The following is a 19551-nucleotide window of genomic DNA, read 5'->3' as shown; positions in this document are numbered from 1 at the left end:
ACAGCAGAGGTTAATACAAAAAATCGTTTTTATTTAAAACTACAATTTCGAAATACCCACAAATGTCGTAAGTTTTATAAAATACTTGACAGCGCCATCTGAAGACTATTTGAAGTATTACTTGAATATAACGCTATTTTTCCGCGCTTCCATTTCGGTTTGTTTAATAATATTTTTAGTTCCGTCATTAATCGATAGATGTCATTATAGTAAAGTAGTTTATTAATAAGATGGTACACTGGTAAGATTTTTTACCTGTTAAATAGACTAAGCTGTTAAACTTAAAATTCATTTTCGTAACACGTAAGTTGTTAGGATCTAAACAATTAGACATTCGTCATTGTTTTTAAATATCCAAACTAATATTATAAATGTGAAAGTAGCTATGCCTGTCTGTTACGCTTTCACAGTTAAACCACTGAGCTGAATTTGAGGAAATTTAGTATTAGTCACTTTCCATCGAGTGAACCATTTGCTCGTTTGCCAACTCTTACATAAAAAATGCGTGAAGAGATAAACCAATACTGTTTATTTTTATAACTATTATATTTAAAAGAAAAAAAAAGTAGGTATTTTACCATTAATATTATATAAGTATTCTTATTGTTTTCATTAATATCCTACTGAGGTTAATAATTTTTTGCTTTAATTATTATTTAATAAGTCATATTACGACAGCAGAGGTTAATACAAAAAATCGTTTTTATTTAAAACTACAATTTCGAAATACCCACAAATGTCGTAAGTTTTATAAAATACTTGACAGCGCCATCTGAAGACTATTTGAAGTATTACTTGAATATAACGCTATTTTTCCGCGCTTCCATTTCGGTTTGTTTAATAATATTTTTAGTTCCGTCATTAATCGATAGATGTCATTATAGTAAAGTAGTTTATTAATAAGATGGTACACTGGTAAGATTTTTTACCTGTTAAATAGACTAAGCTGTTAAACTTAAAATTCATTTTCGTAACACGTAAGTTGTTAGGATCTAAACAATTAGACATTCGTCATTGTTTTTAAATATCCAAACTAATATTATAAATGTGAAAGTAGCTATGCCTGTCTGTTACGCTTTCACAGTTAAACCACTGAACTGAATTTGAGGAAATTTAGTATTACGCAAATAATATTAATCTACGATATTCACTAGGCCGCGGAGTTGTAATCGGAACTTTGGAAGTTAAATTAAAGTTTTTATAACTAGTTTAGTGGAATCCTTACTTTAATCAGGGAGATTGGCTGTCGCCTTAGAGAGAGAGGATTTGACTGTCGCACCGGGTCCTACTTGGCACAGAGGTTGTTCATTGCCGTACAGCGTGGAAATGCGGCCCGCATTACGGGCATCTTTGCGTCGGGTGGGAATCGGGAGGCACTATTTTAAATTTCATTTAAAAAAAAAAATTATAATAATACTTTGTCTTTAAAATTATAATTAAGATAAGATAATAAGTTAAGTGGAATAGTGTTGTATCATAAATAAAGGTAAATTAATCAAGAACTGTCTATAGTGCGTAATACAGCTGAGCTATTATTTACTGGTGGTAGAGTTTTGTGCAAGCTCGTCTGGGTAGGTACCACCCACTCATCAGATATTCTACCGCAAAACAACAGTATTTGGTATTGTTGTGTTCCGGTTTGAAGGGTGAGCGAGCCAGTGTAATTACAGGCACAAGGGACATAACAACTTAGTTCCCAAGGTTGGTGGCGCATTGGTGATGTAAGCGACGGTTAACATTTCTTACAATGCCAATGTCTAAGGGCGTTTGGTGAACACTTACCATCAGGCGGCCCATATGCTCGTCCGCCTTCCTATTCTATAAAAAAAAATCGGATGGAATATGAAAATCTAACCTTTGTTTACCTTTACTCCTTTTTCGATTTATTTATTTTATTAATTAGAAAGCCAATGTTATATATTAAGATAGACATTGTCTTATTGAATGTATAAAATATTTTAACAAAATATATATTAATTATGTAACTTAACATTTAAAAAAACCTTTAACTTAAATAACAAAATAAATAACTAAATTTTGATATAAATATAATATAGTGAATATCTCTGTGGAATAAGAGCCTCCAACGCTTGCTGGATGCTTGCTTGTTGGATGTCCATATTGTGGCATCCTTTCTGACGTTGTTTTACGTCATGAATCAATCAATCAATCAACAGCCAATCGTTGTCCACTGCTGAACATAGGCCTCTCCCAAGGTGCTCCCTTGCTCCCTGTCCTCCGCCTTCCGCATCCAGTTGGTGCCACCTTCTTAAGGTCGTCGGTCCACCTGGCTGGAGGGCGCCCTACGCTGCGCTTGCCGATTCGCGGTCTCCACTCTAGGACTCATCTGCTCCAACGGCCATCGGTCCTACGACATACGTGACCAGCCCATTACGTCACCGAGCACGAAATATAACAAATGAAGCACATAAGAAAAGGTTATCCGGGTTCGATTCCACAATCTTCAATTAAAATTTATTATATTTTTATATTATTATATATTTATTTCGGTCGCCAGAGCCTCGATGGAGCCAGGATGCGGTATAAGGAATATTCAATGGTTTCAAGTTACATGTTTATTTTATATTTAATTTATAAAAGGATATTTTAAAAAAATCAAGATATTTGTCTTATTAAACTTTTATATGAATATTATAGGAAGGCTTAACCTACACAAAAAAATCGAGTTCTGTTTCTACATTTTATTATAAGTAATTTATTTTTATATAAATAAGACATTATATGTACAAGATTATTATAAAACTAAAAATATAATAAATAAAAAGCAATATGTTTTTATATAATATACTAACAGTATAAAACATACTTTATATAGTAGGACTAGATACTTTTAACATTCTATATAATTATTGTAATTAATAAAATACAATTATTCACTTAGAATACACACAGAGATCAAATCTTTATATATTTCAGTCGGTAGGTGGAACGGCAAGTGGGCCACCCGATGGGAAGTGGTCACCACTGCCCATAGATATTGACATTGTAAATAATATTAACCATCACATAAACCTTCAATGCGCCACCAACCTTGGGAACTAAGATGTTATGTCCCTCGTTTCTGTAGCTACTTACTCTCACTCATCATTCAAACTGGAACACAACAATACTAAGTACTGCTGTTTTGTGGTGGAGTATCCTTGTGGGTGGTACTTACCCAGATGAGCTTGCACAAGACCCTACCGCCAAGTAAAAACACAGTGCAATCATAAGAATCAACAAACTGATCGACGAGGCTTCACATACATATGTATGTACTATATATATAGTTCTTATATATCTTTTACTACAATTTAAACGTAGACACAGCTCTTCTCATACATCAAGTCACTTATCCCAATATTTGTGACTATTTAAAAAAAAACATAATAATATGATCTTAATAGATGTTACAACAATAACCATTTTAAACATTAATTTAAATTTTGATTATATTTAATATTTTTTTTATATTTAATTAATTTATAATAATAACCGTTTATAATAATAATCTATTTTATATGGATAGATTCCAAATATATTTTTCATTATATTTTTGCTAGATTATGTTTTAGAACAATTATTATTATAAGTACAGATATTCTTGTGACGTCTTTGACCGTTGTTCATTAAATTACATTTTTGATCATGTAACATGTGATCGCAATTTTGTCCTTTTAAGTTTCCGCGGTCAAATTTGTGGCAGTTTGAGATCATATGGTCACAAGTTTTATCTAATTTTGTATCGCATTTAAGACATTTTAACGACATGTGACCACAATGACCATTACACTTAGTATGGTCGCATCCTTGTTCTTTTAACGACATGTGGTCGAAGTTATGTCTTGATATGGGACCGCGGCTTGGGTTTTGATGTTTTAATGACATGTGGTCGCAACGTGAAAGTTTCTCGGGTGGCTGTTCGTATTTCTTCTTCGATGTTGTTAAGCAAGTCATTGTTGTCAGCGTATCTTGGGCGAGTCCTGTTGAACAGCAGAATGCTCGGTGGAATTCTCTTCGATATTTACCTGTAAAATTCAATTGTATTTTTCTCTTTTTTTAAGAATATATTTATGATAATACTTTTAATATATTTACATAACAGTATTGCTACAGATTGTATTTTTCTTTGTTAAGCGAATATCTGGTACATATGTTTAGCGATTAGGGATTAATCAAATTATTGTTTGAAATTAAAATAAATATGAAATATTTTTTTTTGCATACGAGCCACCTGACTGAAGTGGTCACCACCGCATACAGACATTGGCACATTAAGAAATATTAATCATTCCTTGCATCCTCAATGCGCTGGTAATCTTACGACGTTCCGGCGAGCACGAGATGAATTATAAACACAAATTAAGCACATGAAAATTCAGTGGTGCTTTCCCAGGCTTAAGCTCCGAGGTATCGGGATCAAGGAATTAAAGAACAGAATAATATCCAACTGTATGGGAGATTTATCTTAAGGATGGTCCGACATCTGTCAACATTATTTAAAAAATATTTTATGTATATTATTTGTAACTTACCGCTCATAAAGTTGTAAATCAATGGATTTATAGCAGAATTTGCGTAGCAGAGGACATGCGATATAAGAGCGAGAAAGGTGATGACGTCATTTTGTTTCATATCTAGGATATATCTGTAAAACGAGATAAATAACATTACATAAAACCAGACAATCACCAAAAATATATTCGCACACAAATATATACACTTACAAATAATTTTGAATCTTCATTTATAATCATATCGTGTCAAATAAACGAATATTTTAAGCGATAGCTACTCTTTCTAATTACAAATGATAAACTACGTACGTAACGAATATAACTTCTGAAATAAAGCAAAAGATTTATATTGATAAACTTCTAGTTTCTACTGGTGGTAGGGCTTTGTGCAAGCTCGTCTGGGTAGGTACCACCCAGTCATCAGATATTCTACCGCAAAACAGCAATACTTGATATTGTTGTGTTCCGGTTTGAAGGGTGAGTGAGCCAGTGTAATTACAGGCACAAGGGACATAAAATCTTAGTTCCCAAGGTTGGTGGCGCATTGGATATGTAAGCGATGGTTGACATTTCTTACAATGCCAATGTCTAAGAGCGTTGGTGACCACTTACCATCAGGTGGCCCATATGCTCGTCCGCCTTCCTATTCTATAAAAAAAAAAAAAAAAAAAATCATTAATCTGACACAATACTGAACGCTCATTGGTCGCCAACTACGTCATCGGCTGCTAGCAACCAATTATGACTCAGATTACAGTCTGTTGATTGCGTTGCGTAAACTTTCGCGAAAAATAAAATTAGTTCATTTGAGTTTGATCAACAATTCAAAAACTGGTGTTTGGTGACAAATATAAAAATGACTTCGGAATTTTATAACAGGATGAGACATCAGTTTCGAAAACTGTCATACAAAATATAATAGCATACAGCTCACATTCTGTCGAGCACTATACTGTAGGTACTAATTAATTATCTATATAATTGTTTGTGTGATGTTTGTTTATATTGAGTTATGTGCGTAAATTTACGTTAATTTTTTAATGTTCACAATAAGTCTCAAAATAATGTTATTAGTTATACATGCTAACTGAAAATTTCTATACTAAATTGGTTATTGTGGAATGCGTAGGATGTATGAGAAAAATCATTATTAATATTCAATTATGATTTCGCCCAGTAATACGGAATATTTGGTCGACATTTCCTTTCATTTGAAGAATTATGAAAATTGTATTAAATTAAGCTTCGATAACATTTATATTCGTTCAATTTAACATAATGGCTCATTTCCATAATTTCCGTAAAACATACACCGTGTTTCATAATTTCGTGAAAATTTTTATAAGCCGATTTTATTATATTCCCGAAATTTAGTCATAAAATCTGATTACACACAAAACAATGAAAATTGTAGAGATCTGATCAGACGATTCATTACACGAACTAAAATTCGAAATCAAAATAATAATAATTATATCCATATACTATTTAAAAACCAAACAAAAACGTATTAATATCTCCGAAAATCGACTTTGTGTTACTTAAAACACGTCTGTATTTGTTAATAATGGTGATATAAAGAAATTTATTTTTAATCAGTATGTCAGTCTATCGCGTATATATATGGCTTAGATGCCTGAAAATAAAAGTAAATAATAAATAAAATCATCCTAAAAAACAATTACATCTGATGCGTAATGCGTACCTTATTGATTTTATTATATTTTAATGTATTCCGAATCTTTTATTTATTATTTTTGTAATAAAAAATTGTATCTCTAATGTGTCATTAAGTTCGTCAAATGATAATTTGTAAGTTTGTTCAGACAAAATCATAATATAATAATATCCTGGGACATTATTCACACACGGCCATCTGATCCTAAACTCTGGATTGCTGAACTATTGATTGCTTGCAAGATTACATGGTTTTATTTTTAATTTTATAACAATTAAATGATAAATCAAACTATTTTTACAGATAAACTTACAGATACAAAATATGCATTAATCTCTCTCAGATTGAGTTGTCTGGAAGAGATGACTAATTAGTCATAGGTCCGCCCATTGTACAACACACTTTTTTACCGTTTATTTAGTTATTTTGTTGTTTCCTGTTAAGCATTGTCTGTATCATATAGAATATATCTGTAATATACAATACAGAATATATAAATAAATAAACTAATTTTAGTGTAAATCTCTATTATAACTTTTGAAGATAACATTTTAGTAAGACTAATAAAATCATGTGTCCATTTGTTCAATAGGATAAATGTCACAATAGTTATACTGTTCAATACGATGATAATTTTATCATAAATCATATAAATCTTAATTAAGCAACTAACCTGAGCACGGACAGCAGATGAACTGGAAAATAACAAACGGCGAACATGATGACAACAGCCACTAGCATTTTCGCTGCCTTTCGACGTGAGCTCAGTTGTGCTGAAACGAATATCGACTTTATTGTTAAGGACATACAGATTAGTATAGCCTATAATATGTCATCTATTAGTAAAATTATTAATTGTCATCATTTAAATTAATTCCTTTTCTTATATATTATATAGGTGGACGGGCAAATGTGCCACCTGATTGTAAGTGGTCACCACCACCCAAACACATTGGATCTGTAGGATAGATTAACCATTTCTTACATCGCTTTGTGCCACCATGTGCCAATTAACTTGGGATCAAACTTTGGAGCTTAGAAGTCGGCTGATTTTATTCTCCCGTGCCTCAGAAAGCACATACACCGATGTCCATGCTCCTATCCCGGAGCTATTACGTAAATGCGAGTAAAGTATTTTTTTAAGCATTTACATGTTGGCTATTTAATACATTAGGATTATTTAATTCAATCACATAATAATAAACAACAATCAATCATTATCTGCCTTCCTCAAAAAAACCCTTTAACAAAGATAAGTTATTCGCCATTTTACATATTTATTGGCGTAATAAAATTCTATTTACTTCTCCGCAATGAAATATTCGACCTTCGTCAAAGATAATTATATAATTTGTAAACGAAAAAAACAAAAACAAACACAATATTTGCATCATTTTTATCAATTATAAAGCGAATGAAACATATTTTAATATTTCTGAAGGTAATAATGAAATATCAAAATCAAAACATTTCGACTACCCTTGCCTCGTATATCAATCACAATTTCATCGTTCACTCAATTCTTTCGTGCGTTAACTTTATTCATATTTATGGCGCAAGTCTAAGGCTTACTGAGGTTTATGAATTGACCTACCAATAGACATCTATCGGATTGAACCATAATACCTTTAATTTACAAAGGCTCACTCACCTAAACTTGGACACAGCAATGTAATTCAGTATTGTCGTTAGAATAAATGTTGAGTGAGTACCCCACCTGGAGAGCCGTTTTTTTTTCGCTGGATAAATGCATTTATGCGTTTCCTTTACATGAAGAGGAAAGATATGTCAGGCTGACTTTGAGTATACCCACTAAAAACGTCACTAAAAGTTACGGGATCGCTTGCGCATACAACCGTGACGCCCCGAAAGTTGACCTCTGTGGGCTTCAAATTCATAGAACTAGCAAGATTAGGTCTTGCAAGCAAGAAGTAAATACAAATCAAAATAAAAAATTTCTACTGTGCAAACTAAGTTCACGATCGTTTATTCTATAAATTCATTTAATAACCACTGTAACTAATTATGGTAAAAAAACGTTGTTGTTTGTATAAGTACAGCTGTACAATAAGCTTCCAGATGATATTAAAAATCGTAATAAAGTCAATATATAGAAGCGGAAGCTTAAAAGCATGCTTATAATGTAATATTTCACAAATTTTTCTCAATTTTATAATCAATCCAATCCAAGTATTCAAAAGCAAAAAATAATTTATGTATGTCATAAAAAAAATATATTATTTTAAGCGAATTATGTAAGTTCTTATAAGAAATAAATTCTTTAAACACAAAAAAAATTGATGAAAGTTCTACCTGAACTTTCATCAATTTTTTTTTTCATTTCTAACAAAATAATATTATACTCACAGAGATATATTAATAGTTGTCTTATCTATCTTAATCTATACTTATCAATGAGATGTTTTTTTTATTATAATGTCTTCCAGACCGATTTCGGCCACGGCGGCCAATCTCAAGAGAGATTAGCCAACTGCGCAGGAGATGTTATAGTGCACAAGTGTATGCGCAAACACAGGTGCACTCTCTCTTCCCTCACTCTCATAATCAGGTGGGACGGCAATCTGACACGACCGGAAAGAGTTCAGGCGCAGGCCCAACGGCATTACGTGCTTTCCGACGCACGGAAGTGTAAACACTTCCAACTTCCAGACTCCGGGATGCTGCTAAGAATTTTCTGACAGAAAAAACCCGATAACTTTATATTGGGCCCAACCTGTGAATTGAACCCAGGACCTCCAGGTCTGCGGCCTTACATCAAGCCACTAGACCAACGAGGCAGTCGAGTTTTTTTTTATTATACCTCACTGAAAAAATTACTAAGCCATTATACATTAAAAAATATTAATGACTATTATGTGCCAAGCATGAGATTCATGTTCTTGTATCCGCGTCTGATATTAACGATTAATATTTTTGCTATATTATAGCTGGTTGCTGCCAAATATAAAACTATTATTATAATTCAGTAACAAAACATTTAATTCCTTACTATTTTGTCAGCTCGTGACCACAACTGAAACTGTCAAAATTTAGGTCGATTTAAAAAAGTTACGATAATGGTTAGAAAACGAATATAATTTATGAAATTTTTGACATTTCTCCATCTTATAAAGGTCATCATGCTCCAGCTTGTATCTTAAGCCGAACTGAAATACGTTATAATATACGCGGAAAACAATCAATAACCATAAAATTTGATTTGTATTCAAAAGCTCTTTTCGTGAATTTATTGAGAACGTCCGTACGTCTGCAGTGTTGACTTAAAATATGCGGAAACAAAAATGTTTTGGTGAATAAGACTTCTTGTTTTTATGGAGTTTGAAGAATTGAGACAAGAGATAATGCAGTAAATATATTAGATCTTTTACTATGTATATATATTAGCGAAGTGCCACTGACTCATCACGAAATCTCAATAATTTTAGATCGGATTGTCTCGAAATTTAGCACAGTTACTCCTTTTGCGACGTTTATTGTCGTAATTGTCGTATGAAGTAGGGCCGGGCAGCTTGTTTATATATCTTTCAAACAATAAACGAAATTTATTATATGTAATTAAAAACCCATTAACAGTTAGTGTAACTACATTTACCGATCAAAGCTGGGCTTTGGAATTAAATATCAAGAGAACTGTTTGAAAAGCTTAACAGCTTTTCGCATTTTTATGAATCCCTGAAGGAAACTACAGCGAGCCTCAAGCGTAGCACGTTTCAGGAGGGGCACAGATACGTCATATTCAAATGATCCCTAATGATCTATTCATGTACTGCGCTCACTAATTCAATTTATCTTTAACTCTTTTTTTGATTACTAAGAAGAACACGCAAAATATTAACTGAGTTTCAAAACTATGCACTAATGAAACATTCATTAGTGCATAGTTTTGAAACTCAGTTAATGTGTTACAGTTTTTTTATAAAATACGTAGGTGGACTGACAACTGAGCGACCTGATGGCAAGTGATCACCACCGCCCATAGATAATGTAAATTTGACCGGTCCATATATCGCCAATTCAAACTAACCATGGGAACAAAGATCTGTCTTTTGTGTCTGTAGATACTCTGGCTCAACCACCTTTCAAACAAAGCCAGAATAATACTATGTATTGCTGTTTAACGGTAGAATATCTAATGAGTGTGTGGTACATACAGTGGTGGTATGTAGTACTAAACATTTCTGGCCATGTAAATAGCGTCGTGGAAATCAATTCAACATCGTAATAAAAGCGATGACATTTGTCCATTAGTGGGATATTCACATTAGATGTATGATATCTATTTAAAGCTGGTATAAATAAATAGATTCATTATATTCACAAACATTACGTTTTTTTCGTAGTTTATAATTTTTAAACAAATCTTTAAAAATAATCAAATCTGGCTGTCTTTCGACTTATTCGTATTATACACAACATATTCTTCTTATGTTATATCAAAACTGTATGTATTGGAATTTTACATAAAATAATACATAATAATAGGATTATATCCATACTAACTTTGTTCTGCTGGAGCAAGCTTTGTGGTTTCCGCGTGACCCGGTATCTTTTCAGAACTCCAAAGAATGCGAACGATCTGATGATACGCTATCGTCATCAAAACAAGAGGTATTCTGTAAAATAGCATGCAAATATATAATTATAATAAATGAATCATAAATTTTTGTAAAATATTCTATAAGTAACAAAAAATATTTTTTTAGTAAGTTAGTCTATTCACTCTTAATAATATTAAGTATTAATGCAATTTATTGATATTACACTTCTTTCTGTCATAAATATATCCTGTATATTTTGTAAATATGTTTTATATATTATATTTTATTCATGCATTTGTCTATTTGTATTAAAGACATTGTGTCGTTTTGGGCGACAAAGTCCTTTTCAGTCGGATTGAGTGAGGGAATAGAGAACGCATCTGTGTTTGTGCACACACTTGTGCAGTGTAATATGTCCTCCGCAGTTGTTTTATTTATTATTTAATATAGGTTTGCTAGCGAATGTTACACAAACTATATTTTAATAAATCATGTACTAAAACTAGTAACATTTTATGTTCACCCATTTGAAAGGAAACAATCCATGCGTAGTGTTCTTGCACCAATTACAATTTCATAAATATAATAAATAACAATAACAGAAAGAAAAAAATCACTCTTGAGATTAGCCGCCTTGGCCGGAATCGGTCAAAAGGACATCGTCATTTAGTTTTCAAGGATAAGGCTATTTAAAATGATATATTGTATCCTTATTCGTACGAATAGTGAGATCCAAAATACATTATCTGTTCAAAATGCTGCTAGAATGGTCCCTTTCTAAATTGTGTTACATGACAGTGATTAAGTGTAGAGTCAGCAAAAACTATATTATAAAAAGTGCTTGAAATGATATATCGTTCGTATAAAAAATAAAGTTTTAGGAAGGTCTTTGTAATTACGTAATTTACGCACTTCGCAAACATAATTGTTTAGCACAATGTCTTGTATTTTATAACCTTTTCTTTTTAAAAATTTAAATACTGTAAAAAACTAACCTCAATACCGTTGCTAATGGTACTTATAAGCAACTTTTCTAAAGTGCTAACCCTAACAGCATTTGTAACATATAATATTCTGAATAGAAAATTGATCAGATTAACAAATATATTTTTATTTAAAAACTCTTTTTAAATTCCAAATTTGAAATTTATTCTTGTTGACTTATACTTGTACTTTTGATTTATACTTGTAATGCCTGTGATGGTTGGTGAAACGTCACCAATAATGTTATATGTAACTAAACTTACGTGTAAATAAAAACAACTTTAATGATATGCCACACAAGGTCGCTAGTTGATGACCATATTGCTGTACATTGGACGAGGTATTCCAACTCAAAGCGGAGGGGAACTGTCTTCACTGTTGTCAGTACTACCAGTTCAGGAGTGTCTGAAAATAATTTTAAGAATGTTAAAATTATACCATATTTTTATATGTACATCTGATTAGTCAATTTAAAATCTTTATAGAAGAAATGTTGCTGCGAAATTCTTAGTATAGACATTATTTAAAAGAATGAAAGCCATTAATTTTCCTTGGCTAGATCTGAGGGCCACATAAACGATATGTACGAGAAGCTTTCCAAGTTTGCCTAACACGATATCGCATCGCGACAACGCAACATGTGATATGACGTCGTATGAATTGGCCTTGACAAAAAATTTCAAGGCTTAAAAATAGAAGAACTTCATCATAGCTATTATTAGTTAGTCTAATCGTCTGATGGTTAAAAGATTAAAATTCCGGGACAAGCGAATACTCCCGTGTTTGCTATATATATTATATCACTATAGTGTCTCAACAGCTGTGCAGTTGAGTGTGTAAGATTGACTATCATCATAGGAATTCGTTTAGTGTGAGACACAAATTTTCCACATTTAACAATAATACTTACTGAACAGTAAAGATACAGCCCATATGACAAAGATGGCGGTCTTCGCGCGGTTGATCGTCGATTTGAACTTGAGTGGATAGCAAATGGCGTACCAGCGATCTATTGAGATGAATGTCAGTGTCAACACTGACACCGTCACTGATACTGACTGAAATAAATAATTTAAAATACTATTCATTTAAAATAAAATGCCAAGCTTAGCTTAATATTTTAGGGTAATTAGTTATGATATTGGTTTAGTTATGATATTTAAAAAGCTCATGTTTTTTCACTAAGATTTTATGTCCCTTGTGCCTCTAATTACACTGGCTCACTCACCCTTCAAACTGGAACACAACAATATCAAGTATTGCTGTTTTGCGGTAGAATATCTGATGAGTGGGTGGTACCTACCCAGACGAGCTTGCACAAAGCCCTACCACCAGTATATAGTATGTTGTAATACAAACAGTTCTTGTTTAATATGTATATCTTGATAAATTTTATACAACTTCACTAATTATGTTCCGCTAATGTCCTTTCCTTTTTTTTCTGAGGAATAGGTTTGGACTCACTCCACTACTCTACTTCAATGCAAGGTGGTACACATGTGGCAGATTTTTATCCGACACATGCAGGTTACTTTGGGATGTTTTCCTAAACCGAGCACGACATGAATTATACACACAAATTAAGCACATGATAATTTAGTGGTTTCTTTCTCGAGTTAAACCCATAATCACGGTTAAGATTGTTTCAACAACTAAGCCAAAATGAAGTAGAAAAATCCGTTGTCCAATTTATTTTACTTAAAATTTACCAACATTATAAACGTTTTTTTTTACGAATTCCTTCGTCTTATTTATCGATGTTTTTTTGTCATAAGATTTTACTTCTATTACAAATAATTGTCATTACAATTAGTCGTGCGAGCTTAATGGGTAAAAAATCTTAATACACAATGTCATTTAAAATATTATCACGGCAAGGTATGAATGTGCGATGGGCGATGGTGATCACTTACTACCAGGTGGCCCGTCCGCCTATCTATTTTATAAAAGAAAAATAGAGCTAGATAAATATGTATGTCATTTGACGATTAATAAATTCGACAACAGTATAAATAGTGATCAAAGTTTAGGGAGGAAATGGAAGTTAAAGGCGCCAAAAAGAAATATGACCGCAACCTAGACACCCGGTAGATGTGTAACATCTAAATTGTAGGTAATTTAAATAATTTATAAATGAATAAACCTTATTAATAAATATGCAGTAAAATATAAAAGCAATATAGTTTCGTAATTAAAATAAATATTTTATTTTTCTTCTAATAATTAGTATTTATATACTATAAGCATATAGTATACTAACCACAGACACTCAGTGAAATTAAGAGCGGCGGCGAAGGTATAGGTAAGGTCTTGCCGTATGCCGTCACGGCATCAATCTTAACCAAGAAGAGTTTAGCTGTTTCACATTAAAAAAAATACGATATATCTATGAACGCAGTCTTAATTAGCAATAGCATGTAAGAATTATTACCAAAAGCTTTTGAATCACATCGTTTTGATATCAACGATCAATGTGTCTAGAGCAAGTTTAGGAAAGAAAATAAACGCTATCTAGTGACAATAATAATAATGTCCTCCAGACCGATTTCGGCCGCGGCGGCCAATCTCAAGAGAGATTAGCCAATTACGCAAGAGATATTATAGAGCAGAAGTGTCTGCGTGTGCACTCTCTATACCCTAACTCTCATAATCCAATGGGACGGCAATCCGACACGACACGAAAAAGTTCAGGCGCAAGGACCAACGGCTTTACGTGCTTTCCGACGCACAGGAATATACACGCTTCCAACTTCTAGACTCCGGGCTGCTACTGAGAATTTTCCGACAGAAAAACTCAATAACTTTTTATTGGCCCGACCTGGGAATTGAACCCAGGACCTCCGGGTCTGCGGCCTTACATTAAGCCACTAGGCCAACGAGGCAATGACAATAATCGGAATTCCATTAAAATCGCAATTAACGTCAATGCTATGAATAAGAAAAAAAAAACGCACACGAAACACACTGACTTTTTAAATTTAGAGAGAGAATATCGTTTGTTAAACAAAACAAAGCATTGTAATCATACATGAATCATCACCAATAACATAACATAGTTACCCTACATTCTTTATTACATAATACCTAATAAATAATGATAGCTATAAGAATATAGAACACGTGAATCGACACAAAGTAATTGAATATAATTCAATATCATCGTAGGCGTGGAATTTCGTATATTTAAATACTTTAAGTGTTTGTAAATAATGTTCCAAAGTATCGCAAATATTTTCATCCGACAGATCACGTGGATACAAATCGAAGGTCACGCATTAAGAGCAGACATCAGTAAGTTTTTTCTAATTCTAAACTTATTAAAATTTATCGCACGCTTTTTTAATTTATATTATTTATCTAACAATCGAGTTTTTTAAAGTCGTAACACTAAAATTGCGTTGCGAAGGAAAGGTGACTGGTGTTAAATGGTCACCACCGTGTATAGACATTGGCGCTGTAAGAAGTATTAATCCTTCCTTACATCGCCAATGCGCCACCAAATTTGGGAACTCAGATGTTATATCCCTTGTGCAGGTAGTTAAAACACAACAATATTAAGTAGCGTGGTTTCGTGATTGGCACGGGGTACCTACCCAGAGTGGTTTTAAAAAAAACCCAAACACTAAGTGCTGTGTCTACTGACACACATCACCTGTCTATAATTATCGAATATTAACCAACACTTCCAAACGATTTGATCCTTCCCACTAAATTCTCAATCTCGACTAGAATTGAAATGACATCGAAATAAATTATGGAGCCAAGCAATTTTTAATTAAAGTACTTTGTTTTAATCATGGCTTAATTTTTTAACTGCCACCTCTTCAGGCCAAAATACCTTTCGAATAAATCGAGCGGTTGAGTATTCGACCCTTTTTGAACCCTTAAGTTGATTTATATTCCTATCAAACAATTCTCAATTCTTGGGAAAACGTACTTGATAACCATACTACATACCTACTTACATACATACATTTATATATCTTCGTACCTACTCGGATAACCTTATACGTACTATTTGTTCATTTTTGGTAGGTGGTTAGGTCGATAGTTAATGGATTGAGCTTTAATTTTAAAGTAGTTTAATATGGAGCGATCCCCCGACACGTCAAAGTTTTAATTTAAATAATTATATTATCTTGTATTAGAAATTTTAATATAATGTATTCGGTCGAGATTTTTATATAAACCTTTCTATTATTAGTATATATACTTTTTGATTGTTAATACGCTTATAATATTCGTATTATTTATTATTATAATTCATTATAATACACAATCAAATCCTGTTATTTGATACCTCACTCGGATATATTCGCTTACGTTTATTCATCCCCCCTTCCACCCCCCATAACTATTAAACGGCTGATTCAACATTCGACTAGGGAATTTTTCAAACAAAAGCAACTAAGTGAGAATCGGTTTATCCGTTCGAGACCCTTAAGTCTTGATTTATATTCCTATCAAACAATTCTCAATTCTTGGGAAAACGTACTTGATAACCATACTACATACCTACTTACATACATACATTTATATATCTTCGTACCTACTCGGATAACCTTATACGTACTATTTGTTCATTTTTGGTAGGTGGTTAGGTCGATAGTTAATGGACTGAGCTTTAATTTTAAAGTAGTTTAATATGGAGCGATCCCCCGACACGTCAAAGTTTTAATTTAAATAATTATATTATCTTGTATTAGAAATTTTAATATAATGTATTCGGTCGAGATTTTTATATAAACCTTTCTATTATTAGTATATATACTTTTTGATTGTTAATACGCTTATAATATTCGTATTATTTATTATTATAATTCATTATAATACACAATCAAATCCTGTTATTTGATACCTCACTCGGATATATTCGCTTACGTTTATTCATCCCCCCTTCCACCCCCCATAACTATTAAACGGCTGATTCAACATTCGACTAGGGAATTTTTCAAACAAAAGCAACTAAGTGAGAATCGGTTTATCCGTTCGAGAGCTACGATCTCCTGTAAACAGACAAACAGAGATACACACACGCCTAACTTATAACACCCTTCGTTTTGCGTTGGGAGTTAATAAAACCTAACATCATGTAAACGTAAAATGAATAGACTATACAAGTATCTATTTAATAATTTTAGTAATTAAATGCCGAGATGGCCCTGTGATAAGAAGGCTTGAATCTTAACCGATAATCGTGGGTTCAAACCCGGACCACCACCACTGAATTTTCATGTGCCAAATTTGTGATTATAATTCATCTCGAGCTTTACGGTGAAGGAAAACATCGTGCATGTATCTAATTTCACAGAAATTCTGCCACATGTGTATTCCACCAACCCACATTGTAGCAGCGTGGAAAAAAACCTTCTCCTCAAAAAGGGAGAGGAGGCCTAGCAGTGGGACGTTCACAGACTGTTACAAACGAATTAATTATATCAATAAATTAAGTTATTATAAGCTCTTATTGTTGTATGATAATTTTTAAACTAAATTATTAATAAACTTAATAAGTAGGAATTACTTTACTACAATTTAAAATATTTTTCACTAATTATTATTTTTTACATTCCAACTAAAATAACATTATTAGCGCATAAAGCATTCCTGTATCTTATATTTTTTTAAATGTTTTTTGATATTATCATAAATCACATTATATTTATAATTAGGATATTTTGATTTGATTAACGTCCTTAGTTAAAACCATTGTTTAGCGGGTGATTAGTTAAAAATTGTTGTGTTCTCTTCTTTCGAATGTCAAATCAATAATGACAGAAAGAGATGATTCAGTGTTTATCTAAATAAGGTCTTAACATTTTTAAATCAATAAACTTTGTATCGAAAAGTTTTATATAGAAAATCGTACAGTGCTAAATGATAAACTGTAATTTATAAGACTATGTTCTTATGTGGCTAGGTCTATGTCATATTTCATTAAAAACGGTCCCATTACGTGACGTAGTAACAAACAAAGACAAAGTTACACTCGCATTCATAATATTAATCCATTTAGTGCACAAAATTATAATATTATATTTTATATTACCTAGGTTTTATGTATAATATAGGTAAACATAATATAAATAAGCGAAACTAGAATAGTATAATTAATGTAAAGATAAGAAAAATTGTGTAACCTACCAGAGCAACATAGTCACCCAAGTGACTCAGCTCTTAAAATAATGAATAAAAAAGAATAAAAAAATACCTAGGTTTAAACACTGTTATTTAGAATCAATAATAGCATCGAATATTTAAAACATACCTGGAAATAAAGCAGTATCTTGCACAGAGCGTCTCCTAAAAACCAAGTCTCCGTCACATCCCATAAAACAGTCGCCGGTAAACAGAATAAAATCACCATGAAATCAGCCACCGCTAAATTCACAAGGAAGTAATTCGTCACAGTTCGCATCGAATGATTTCTATAAACTGCTACGCAAACAAGTGTATTTCCAACTAGACCGACGATGAAGACAGCTGTATGGGTACCTATTAGCACCCATTCATAAGTTTGTGGATATATATAATCGTTTAACATCGCTATGTAATCCTCTTTTGTCATGTTACAGTATTCCGCGTCACCTACGCATTTCTCTGTTACGTTCTGTATTATTTCTTCAACAGTTTTGCTTTTATTTTTCATCTCATCAACGCTTTCGCCTTCTTCTTCATTTCTGAGACTTCTTTTAGATCTTATGTTATCTTTATTAAAACTACTAATAATGAGATCATTTTTGTTAATACTATTTATAAATTTGTCTTCAATTATATTGATACTTTTTGCCTCTTTTGCATTATTATAATTAATTTTTCCTATGATGATTATGACAAATAATATTATTCTTAACATTTTGCTGTCGTCGATTCTTCTGTACGGTGTTTATCTCGCTTAAATCATATTTATCTGTAACAAAAGAAAGATAACAATTATTTCCTGTGTCACTATTTACAGTGGAAATATTCAACTTTATTTGATTTTTTATGCAAAATCTATTATAACTTCAAAGGTACTTTAAATTGAAATTGAAACAACAGACGAGCATAGTGTAATTTAATTAGGCCATCTTCTCATTTCAGCTCACTTCTGCTCTTATTTTACGGAAAATAAATTACAGCTTCATTAGGTATTTAAGTTAATAAAAAGGCGTTTGCGTTTTAATTATTTGTAGGATTAAAAAAATAATCAAATATATTGTAATTAAAGATATTTTTTTATTTATTTTTTTATCCTGGGACATTATCCACACACGGCCATTTGATCCCAAACTAAGCAGAGCTTGTACTATGGAAATCAGACCACTGATGTAGTATACATATTCAATAATTAATCATTATCATATATTTCATAAACGATAAATTATTTTAAATAAAGAAAAGTTCGTGTTTTGAAGGCTACTTTTCTCTTTGTGATTTTTTATGTATTCTTCGAAAGCGTCAGTTAAATGATCAATCTGATATGAAATCGTTATGTCTGCCAATATAATATGTTAGCATTTTCAAGCTATATGATTTTTTATTTTTTTTATATGTGCCGGGACGGCCAATGACTCCACTCCACCTGATGGTAAGTGGTAGTAGAGTCCAAACGCGACGACGGCCGGTACAATCGGGAAGAATGTTCTGCACTAGCCCGGGGGCGCCTTGCCGGCCCGCAAGATGCCTCTTCACGCCTATTACATGTTAAATATCTTGCGCCTTTGAAAGCTTACTTGCCTGTCTAGCTATATAATAGCTGTACATCACAAATTAAAAGTTCAAATGAATCGGTTGGCGAATGCATGAACGCAAATACTAACAAACATTACCA

The 19551-nt window shown here is 32.3% G+C and overlaps 1 protein-coding gene across 1 annotated transcript; it reads right to left on the bottom strand.

The window, feature by feature from the left end:
* Positions 1-3564: 3564 nt before the first annotated feature.
* LOC126777324 (orexin/Hypocretin receptor type 1-like) lies at positions 3565-18594 on the bottom strand. The gene is made up of 7 exons (XM_050500326.1): positions 18007-18594; positions 12649-12796; positions 12002-12143; positions 10717-10829; positions 6869-6968; positions 4536-4648; positions 3565-4028 (listed from the first exon to the last, which is right to left on the bottom strand). The coding sequence occupies exons 1-7, from the start codon at positions 18592-18594 to the stop codon at positions 3565-3567; spliced, it is 1668 nt and encodes a 555-aa protein (XP_050356283.1).
* Between the last annotated feature and the right edge of the window lie 957 nt (positions 18595-19551).

Source organism: Nymphalis io, chromosome 22 (genome assembly GCF_905147045.1).
Source record: "Nymphalis io chromosome 22, ilAglIoxx1.1, whole genome shotgun sequence".
In the NCBI taxonomy this organism is placed as follows: domain Eukaryota; kingdom Metazoa; phylum Arthropoda; class Insecta; order Lepidoptera; family Nymphalidae; genus Nymphalis; species Nymphalis io.
This window is presented reverse-complemented; position numbering and strand designations above follow the sequence as displayed.